Genomic DNA, 9,772 nt, shown 5'->3' with positions numbered 1-9,772 from the left:
TCAAGCAGCACTAGGCTGCTCTGGCAGCAGAACGGCCCCTTGAGAATCCTTTACCCACAAAAGGGGCCACCCCAGCTGCTGTGGGGCTGCTGTAGGGGGTCAGTGGGAGCAGGTGAGGATCATGTCTCATCACAGCCTCGCTGACGCCCTCAGGCCACTACCAAAGCAGAAAAAGTCCCGGTGCAGCACCAGACCTGGAACGAGTATTTGTGTGTGCGAGGGGGGGTCTCAGCAGGTGGGGCCAGGGGAGAGCTCACCCTGGCAGCTGTTCTCACTCGCGTGTGTGAACTTGGCTTTCCCAGAGCTGGGCTCATAGCCATCGATGCAGGTGCAGGAGTAATTCCCAGGCACGTTGGTGCAGTTTGCGTGGGGTCCACAGTCTGCCGGGCTCGGGCCCTGACACTCGTTAATATCTGCAAGACAAGAGGGGATGTTCTGTACATTGCTGCTAGGGAGAAGTTCCTGTATCACCCACCTGCACTGAGCTGGGTGATGGGACCCAGGCGACCGGGCCCCCAGCAGCTTAACAATCACAGGCCTGACTCTCACCTACACTCAGGCGGCTGCTCTGGCAGGGGAACGGCCACTGGAGAATCCCCCACCCTGCAAAAGGGGCCACCCCGACTGGTGTGGAGCTGCTGTCGGGGCCCTGCCCCCACCCTGCTCCTAGCCCCTGATGTAGGGCCAAGGCCGGGGCCCAGCACTGCAGCTATTCCCTGCCCCCCAGGACCCATGGGGGAGGATCGGGGGTGGGGCTGGGGCACACTGTGCTGTGGCTATTCTCTCCTCCCCAGGGCGCATAGGGGGCAGAGCGCACGGTGCTATTTCCATGGCCCAGACACGAGGCCCCTTCCCAGCTCAGGGGGGCACTAGCATCCCAGATGCTGGGGCCAGCGAGGGTCCCCTCCCCTCTTCCCAGCGCATCTCTGCAGCACAAGGAGTTTGCTCTGTGGATCTGTTAATTCTCTGTCCAAGCGTCGGGCACAGGGGTGAGCACGGCCCCATGTTCTGCGGGAGCAGCACCAGGCCTGGAAGGAACATTTGTCTGTGGAAGGGGGGATCTCAGCTGGTGGGGGCCAGGGGAGAGCTCACCCTGGCAGCTGTTCTCACTCGCGTGGGTGAACTTGGCTTTCCCAGCGCTGGGCTCGTAGCCATTGGTGCAGCTGCAGGAGTAATTCCCAGAAATATTGGTGCAGTTTGCGTGGGGTCCGCAGTCTGGCGGGCTCGGGCCCAGACACTCGTCAATATCTGCAAGACAAGAGGGGATCTTCTGTACAGTCCTGCTAGGGAGATGTTCCTGTATCACCCACCTTCACTGAGCTGGGTGACGGGACCCAGGCGACCAGGCCCCTGGGAGCTTAACAATCACAGGCCTGACTCTCAGCTGCACTCAATTAGCACTAGGCTGCTCTGGCAGAAGAACGGCCCCTTGAGAATCCTTTACCCTACAAAAGGGGCCACCCCAGCTGCTGTGGGGCTGCTGTAGGGGGTCAGTGGGAGCAGGTGAGGATCATGTCTCATCACAGCCTCGCAGACACCCTCAGGCCACTACCAAAGCCAGAAAAAGTCCCGGTGCAGCACCAGACCTGGATCGAGCATTTTTGTATGCGAGGCGGGGGGCGGGTCTCAGCAGGTGGGTCCAGGGGAGAGCTCACCCTGGCAGCTGTTCTCACTCGCATGCATGAACTTCACTTTCCCAGAGCTGGGCTCATAGCCATCAATGCAGGTGCAGGAGTAATTCCCAGGCACGTTGGTGCAGTTTCCGTGGGGTCCACAGTCTGCTGGGCTCGGGCCCTGACACTCGTCAATATCTGCAACACAAGAGGGGACGCTCTGTACAGTCCTGCTAGGGAGACGTTCCTGCATCGTCCACCTGTACTGAGCTGTGTGACGGGAACCAAGCGACCGGGTACCTGGGATCTTAACAATCACAGGCCTGGTTCTCAGCTACACTCAGCCGGCACTAGGCTGCTCTGGCAGCGGAACGGCCACTTGAGAATCCCCCACCCTGCAAAAGGTGCCACCCCAACTGGTGTGGAGCTGCTGTCGTGGTCCTGCACCCACCCTGCTCCTAGCCCCTGATGTAGAGGCTGAGGTCAGGGTGCCCAACACTGCAGCTATTCCCTGCCCCCCAGGACCCATGGGGAGGATCGGGGGTGTGGCTGGGGCACACTGTGCTGTGGCTATTCTCTCCTCACCAGGGCCCATAGGGGGCAGAGCGCACGGTGCTATTTCCATGGTTCATACACGAGGCCCCTTCCCAGCTCAGGGGGACACTAGCAGGCCAGATGCTGCGTGCTGGGGCCAGCGAGGGTCCCCTCCCCTCTCCCCAGCGCATCTCTGCAGCACAAGGAGTTTGCTGTGTGCGTCTGTTTATCCCACATCCAAGCGCCAGGCACAGGGGTGAGCCTGTCCCCGTGCTCTGCGGGAGCAGCACCAGGCCTGGAAGAATCATTTGTCTGTGGAAGGGGGGATCTCAGCTGGTGGGGGACCAGAGGAGAGCTCACCCTCGCAGCTGTTCTGACTCGTGTGGGTGAACTTGGTTTTCCCAGTGCTGGGCTCGTAGCCATTGGTGCAGCTGCAGGAGTAATTCCCAGGCATATTTGTGCAGTTTGCGTGGGGTCCGCAGTCTGCCGGGCTCGGGCCCAGACACTCGTCAATATCTGCAAGACAAGAGGGGTTCTTCTGTACAGTCCTGCTAGGGAGATGTTCCTGTATCACCCACTTGCACTGAGCTGGGTGACGGGACCCAAGCGACAGGCCCCTGGGATCTTAACAATCACAGGCCTGAGTCTCAGTGCTAGGCTGCTCTGGCAGCAGAACGGCCCCTTGAGAATCCTTTACCCACAAAAGGGGCCACCCCAGCTGCTGTGGGGCTGCTGTCGGGGGTCTGCGGAAGCAGGTGAGGATCATGTCTCATCACAGCCTCGCTGACAACCTCAGTCCACTGTGAAAGCCAGAAAAAGTCCCGGTGCAGCACCAGACCTGGAACGAGCATTTGTGTGTGCGAGGGGGGATCTCAGCAGGTGGGGCCAGGGGAGAGCTCACCCTGGCAGCTGTTCTCACTCGCGTGCATGAAATTCGCTTTCCCAGAACTGGGCTCATAGCCATCGATGCAGGTGCAGTAATAACTCTCAGGCACGTTGGTGCAGTTTGCGTGGGGTCCGCAGTCTGCCGGGCTCGGGCCCTGACACTCGTTAATATCTGCAAGACAAGAGGGGATGTTTTGTACAGTCCTGCTAGGGAGATGTTCCTGTATCACCCACCTGCACTGAGCTGGGTGATGGGACCCAGGCGACCGGGCCCCCAGCAGCTTAACAATCACAGGCCTGGTTCTCAGCTACACTCAGGCGGCACTAGGCTGCTCTGGCAGGGGAACGGCGACTGGAGAATCCCCCACCCTGCAAAAGGGGCCACCCCAGCTGCTGTGGAGATGCTGTAGGGGTCCTGCACCCACCCTGCTCCTAGCCCCTGATGTAGGGGCCGAGGCCAGGGCCCAGCACTGCAGCTATTCCCTGCCCCCCAGGACCCAGGGCGGAGGATCGGGGGCGTGGCTGGGGCACACTGTGCTGTGGCTATTCTCTCCTCCCCAGGGCCCATAGGGGGCAGAGTGCACGGTGCTATTTCCATGGCCCAGACACGAGGCCCCTTCCCAGGTTCAGCAGGGCACTAGCAGCCTAGATGCTGGGGCCAGCGAGGGTCCCCTCCCCTCTTCCCAGCGCATCTCTGCAGCACAAGGAGTTTGCTCTGTGGATCTGTTAATTCTCTGTCCAAGCGCTGGGCACAGGGGTGAGCCCGGCCCCATGCTCTGCGGGAGCAGGCGAGGGTCACCTCTAACCACAGCCTCGCTGACAACCTCAGTCCACTGCCAAAGCCGGCAGCAGCTCCTGTGCAGCACCAGGCCTGGAAGGAGCATTTGTGTGTGCGAGGGGGGGTCTCAGCAGGTGAGGACAGGGGAGAGCTCACCCCGGCAGCTGTTCTCACTCGCGAGTGTGAACTTGGCTTTCCCAGAGCTGGGCTCATAGCCATCGATGCAGGTGCAATAGTAACTCCCGGGCACGTTGGTGCAGTTTGCCTGGGGTCCGCAGTCTGCCGGTCTCGGGCCCTGACACTCGTCAATATCTGCAACACAAGAGGGGACGCTCTGTACAGTCCTGCCAGGGAGACGTTCCTGCATCGTCCACCTGTACTGAGCTGGGTGACGGGACCCAAGCGACCAGGCCCCTGGGATCTTAACAATCACAGGCCTGGTTCTCAGCTACACTCAGGCGGCACTAGGCTGCTCTGGCAGGGATCGGCCACTTGAGAATCCCCCACCCTGCAAAAGGGGTCACCCCAGCTGGTGTGGAGCTGCTGTAGGGGTCCTGCCCCCACCCTGCTCCTAGCCCCTGATGTAGAGGCTGAGGTCAGGGTGCCCAACACTGCAGCTATTCCCTGCCCCCCAGAACCCATGGGGAGGATCGGGGGTGGGGCTGGAGCACACTGTGCTGTGGCTATTCTCTCCTCACCAGGGCCCAGAGGGGGCAGAGCGCACGGTGCTATTTCCATGGTTCATACACGAGGTCCCTTCCCAGCTCAGGGGGACACGAGCAGCCCAGATGCTGCGTGCTGGGGCCAGCGAGGGTCCCCTCCCCTCTCCCCAGCGCATCTCTGCAGCACAAGGAGTTTGCTGTGTGGGTCTGTTTATCCCACATCCAAACGCCGGCCTCAGGGGTGAGCCTGTCCCCGTGCTCTGCGGGAGCAGCACCAGGCCTGGAAGGAACATTTGTCTGTGGAAGGGGGGATCTCAGCTGGTGGGGGCCAGGGGAGAGCTCACCCTGGCAGCTGTTCTCACTCGCGTGCGTGAAATTGGCTTTCCCAGAGCTGGGCTCGTAGCCAGTGATGCAGGTGCAGTAGTAACTCCCAGGCACGTTGGTGCAGTTTGCGTGGGGTCCGCAGTCTGGCGGGCTCGGGCCTAGACACTCGTCAATATCTGCAAGACAAGAGGGGATCTTCTGTACAGTCCTGCTAGGCAGATGTTCCTGTATCACCCACCTGCACTGAGCTGGGTGACGGGACCCAAGCGACCAGGCCCCTGGGATCTTAACAATCACAGGCCTGACTCTCAGTGCTAGGCTGCTCTGGCAGCAGAACGGCCCCTTGAGAATCCTCTACCCACAAAAGGGGCCACCCCAGCTGCTGTGGGGCTGCTGTAGGGGGTCTGCGGAAGCAGGTGAGGATTATGTCTCATCACAGCCTCGCTGACAACCTCAGTCCACTGTGAAAGCCAGAAAAAGTCCCGGTGCAGCACCAGACCTGGAACGAGCATTTGTGTGTGCGAGGGGGGGTCTCAGCAGGTGGGGCCAGGGGAGAGCTCACCCTGGCAGCTGTTCTCACTCGCGTGCATGAACTTCGCTTTCCCAGAGCTGGGCTCATAGCCATCGATGCAGGTGCAGTAGTAACTCCCAGGCACGTTGGTGCAGTTTGCGTGGGGTCCGCAGTCTGCCGGGCTCGGGCCCTGACACTCGTTAAGATCTGCAAGACAAAAGAGGATGTTTTGTACAGTCCTGCTAGGGAGATGTTCCTGTATCACCCACCTGCACTGAGCTGGGTGATGGGACCCAGGCGACCGGGCCCCCAGCAGCTTAACAATCACAGGCCTGGTTCTCAGCTACACTCAGGCGGCACTAGGCTGCTCTGGCAGGGAACGGCCACTGGGGAATCCCCCACCCTGCAAAAGGGGACACCCCACCTGCTGTTGAGCTGCTGTCGGGGTCCTGCACCCACCCTGCTCCTAGCCCCTGATGTAGGGGCCGAGGCTGGTGCCCAGCACTGCAGCTATTCCCTGCCCCCCAGGACCCATGGGGAGGATCGGGGGTGGGGCTGGAGCACACTGTGCTGTGGCTATTCTCTCCTCCCCAGGGCCCATAGGGGGCAGAGCGCACGGTGCTATTTCCATGGCCCAGACACGAGGCCCCTTCCCAGGTTCAGCAGGGCACTAGCAGCCTAGATGCTGGGGCCAGCGAGGGACCCCTCCCCTCTTCCCAGCGCATCTCTGCAGCACAAGGAGTTTGCTCTGTGGATCTGTTAATTCTCTGTCCAAGCGCTGGGCACAGGGGTGAGCCCGGCCCCATGCTCTGCGGGAGCAGGAGAGGGTCACCTCTAACCACAGCCTCGCTGACAACCTCAGTCCACTGCCAAAGCCGGCAGCAGCTCCTGTGCAGCACCAGGCCTGGAAGGAGCATTTGTGTGTGCGAGGGGGGGTCTCAGCAGGTGAGGCCAGGGGAGAGCTCACCCTGGCAGCTGTTCTCACTCGCGAGTGTGAACTTGGCTTTCCCGGAGCTGGGCTCATAGCCATCGATGCAGGTGCAATAGTAACTCCCGGGCACGTTGGTGCAGTTTGCCTGGGGTCCGCAGTCTGCCGGTCTCGGGCCCTGACACTCGTCAATATCTGCAACACAAGAGTTGACGCTCTGTACAGTCCTGCCAGGGAGACGTTCCTGCATCGTCCACCTGTACTGAGCTGTGTGACGGGACCCAAGCGACCAGGCCCCTGGGATCTTAACAATCACAGCCTGGTTCTCAGCTACACTCAGGCGGCACTAGGCTGCTCTGGCAGCGGAACGGCCACTTGAGAATCCCCCACCCTGCAAAAGGGGTCACCCCAGCTGGTGTGGAGCTGCTGTAAGGGTCCTGCACCCACCCTGCTCCTAGCCCCTGATGTAGAGGCTGAGGTCAGGGTGCCCAACACTGCAGCTATTCCCTGCCCCCCAGGACCCATGGGGAGGATCGGGGGTGGGGCTGGAGCACACTGTGCTGTGGCTATTCTCTCCTCACCAGGGCCCAGAGGGGGCAGAGCGCACGGTGCTATTTCCATGGTTCATACACGAGGTCCCTTCCCAGCTCAGGGGGACACGAGCAGCCCAGATGCTGCGTGCTGGGGCCAGCGAGGGTCCCCTCCCCTCTCCCCAGCGCATCTCTGCAGCACAAGGAGTTTGCTGTGTGGGTCTGTTTATCCCACATCCAAACGCCGGCCTCAGGGGTGAGCCTGTCCCCGTGCTCTGCGGGAGCAGCACCAGGCCTGGAAGGAACATTTGTCTGTGGAAGGGGGGATCTCAGCTGGTGGGGGCCAGGGGAGAGCTCACCCTGGCAGCTGTTCTCACTCGCGTGCGTGAAATTGGCTTTCCCAGAGCTGGGCTCGTAGCCAGTGATGCAGGTGCAGTAGTAACTCCCAGGCACGTTGGTGCAGTTTGCGTGGGGTCCGCAGTCTGGCGGGCTCGGGCCTAGACACTCGTCAATATCTGCAAGACAAGAGGGGATCTTCTGTACAGTCCTGCTAGGCAGATGTTCCTGTATCACCCACCTGCACTGAGCTGGGTGACGGGACCCAAGCGACCAGGCCCCTGGGATCTTAACAATCACAGGCCTGACTCTCAGTGCTAGGCTGCTCTGGCAGCAGAACGGCCCCTTGAGAATCCTCTACCCACAAAAGGGGCCACCCCAGCTGCTGTGGGGCTGCTGTAGGGGGTCTGCGGAAGCAGGTGAGGATTATGTCTCATCACAGCCTCGCTGACAACCTCAGTCCACTGTGAAAGCCAGAAAAAGTCCCGGTGCAGCACCAAACCTGGAACGAGCATTTGTGTGTGCGAGGGGGGGTCTCAGCAGGTGGGGCCAGGGGAGAGCTCACCCTGGCAGCTGTTCTCACTCGCGTGCATGAACTTCGCTTTCCCAGAGCTGGGCTCATAGCCATCGATGCAGGTGCAGTAGTAACTCCCAGGCACGTTGGTGCAGTTTGCGTGGGGTCCGCAGTCTGCCGGGCTCGGGCCCTGACACTCGTTAAGATCTGCAAGACAAAAGAGGATGTTTTGTACAGTCCTGCTAGGGAGATGTTCCTGTATCACCCACCTGCACTGAGCTGGGTGATGGGACCCAGGCGACCGGGCCCCCAGCAGCTTAACAATCACAGGCCTGGTTCTCAGCTACACTCAGGCGGCACTAGGCTGCTCTGGCAGGGAACGGCCACTGGGGAATCCCCCACCCTGCAAAAGGGGACACCCCACCTGCTGTTGAGCTGCTGTCGGGGTCCTGCACCCACCCTGCTCCTAGCCCCTGATGTAGGGGCCGAGGCTGGTGCCCAGCACTGCAGCTATTCCCTGCCCCCCAGGACCCATGGGGAGGATCGGGGGTGGGGCTGGAGCACACTGTGCTGTGGCTATTCTCTCCTCCCCAGGGCCCATAGGGGCAGAGCGCACGGTGCTATTTCCATGGCCCAGACACGAGGCCCCTTCCCAGGTTCAGCAGGGCACTAGCAGCCTAGATGCTGGGGCCAGCGAGGGACCCCTCCCCTCTTCCCAGCGCATCTCTGCAGCACAAGGAGTTTGCTCTGTGGATCTGTTAATTCTCTGTCCAAGCGCTGGGCACAGGGGTGAGCCCGGCCCCATGCTCTGCGGGAGCAGGAGAGGGTCACCTCTAACCACAGCCTCGCTGACAACCTCAGTCCACTGCCAAAGCCGGCAGCAGCTCCTGTGCAGCACCAGGCCTGGAAGGAGCATTTGTGTGTGCGAGGGGGGGTCTCAGCAGGTGAGGCCAGGGGAGAGCTCACCCTGGCAGCTGTTCTCACTCGCGAGTGTGAACTTGGCTTTCCCGGAGCTGGGCTCATAGCCATCGATGCAGGTGCAATAGTAACTCCCGGGCACGTTGGTGCAGTTTGCGTGGGGTCCGCAGTCTGCCGGTCTCGGGCCCTGACACTCGTCAATATCTGCAACACAAGAGTTGACGCTCTGTACAGTCCTGCCAGGGAGACGTTCCTGCATCGTCCACCTGTACTGAGCTGTGTGACGGGACCCAAGCGACCAGGCCCCTGGGATCTTAACAATCACAGCCTGGTTCTCAGCTACACTCAGGCGGCACTAGGCTGCTCTGGCAGCGGAACGGCCACTTGAGAATCCCCCACCCTGCAAAAGGGGTCACCCCAGCTGGTGTGGAGCTGCTGTAAGGGTCCTGCACCCACCCTGCTCCTAGCCCCTGATGTAGAGGCTGAGGTCAGGGTGCCCAACACTGCAGCTATTCCCTGCCCCCCAGGACCCATGGGGAGGATCGGGGGTGTGGCTGGGACACACTGTGCTGTGGCTATTCTCTCCTCACCAGGGCCCAGAGGGGGCAGAGCGCACGGTGCTATTTCCATGGTTCATACACGAGGCCCCTTCCCAGCTCAGTGGGACACTAGCAGCCCAGATGCTGCGCGCTGGGGCCAGCGAGGGTACCCTCCCCTATCCCCTGCGCATCACTGGAGCACAAGGAGTTTGCTGTGTGGGTCTGTTTATCCCACATCCAAGCGCCGGGCACAGGGGTGAGCCTGTCCCCGTGCTCTGCGGGAGCAGCACCAGGCCTGGAAGGAACATTTGTCTGTGGAAGGGGGGATCTCAGCTGGTGGGGGACCAGAGGAGAGCTCACCCTGGCAGCTGTTCTCACTCGTGTGGGTGAACTTGGTTTTCCCAGTGCTGGGCTCGTAGCCATTCGTGCAGCTGCAGGAGTAATTCCCAGACATATTTGTGCAGTTTGCGTGGGGTCCGCAGTCTGCCGGGCTCGGGCCTAGACACTCGTCAATATCTGCAAGACAAGAGGGGATCTTCTGTACAGTCCTGCTAGGGAGATGTTCCTGTATCACCCACCTGCACTGAGCTGGGTGACGGGACCCAAGCAACCAGGCCCCTGGGATCTTAACAATCACAGGCCTGACTCTCAGTGCCAGGCTACTCTGGCAGCAGAACGGCCCCTTGAGAATCCTTTACCC

General features: G+C 61.2%; 1 protein-coding gene across 1 annotated transcript; it reads right to left on the bottom strand.

Moving 5' to 3' along the window:
- Nucleotides 1-1,626: 1,626 nt before the first annotated feature.
- Nucleotides 1,627-8,792, bottom strand: LOC123351852 (latent-transforming growth factor beta-binding protein 4-like). Its single transcript, XM_044991525.1, has 10 exons — nt 8,582-8,792; nt 7,667-7,822; nt 7,125-7,280; nt 6,275-6,430; nt 5,359-5,514; nt 4,817-4,972; nt 3,967-4,122; nt 3,049-3,204; nt 2,508-2,663; nt 1,627-1,811 (listed from the first exon to the last, which is right to left on the bottom strand). Exons 1-10 carry the CDS (start codon nt 8,790-8,792, stop codon nt 1,627-1,629), a joined length of 1,644 nt encoding a protein of 547 aa, XP_044847460.1.
- Nucleotides 8,793-9,772: the final 980 nt, after the last annotated feature.

This window comes from Mauremys mutica, chromosome 17, assembly GCF_020497125.1.
Source record: "Mauremys mutica isolate MM-2020 ecotype Southern chromosome 17, ASM2049712v1, whole genome shotgun sequence".
NCBI classification, from domain to species: Eukaryota; Metazoa; Chordata; order Testudines; family Geoemydidae; genus Mauremys; species Mauremys mutica.
This window is presented reverse-complemented; position numbering and strand designations above follow the sequence as displayed.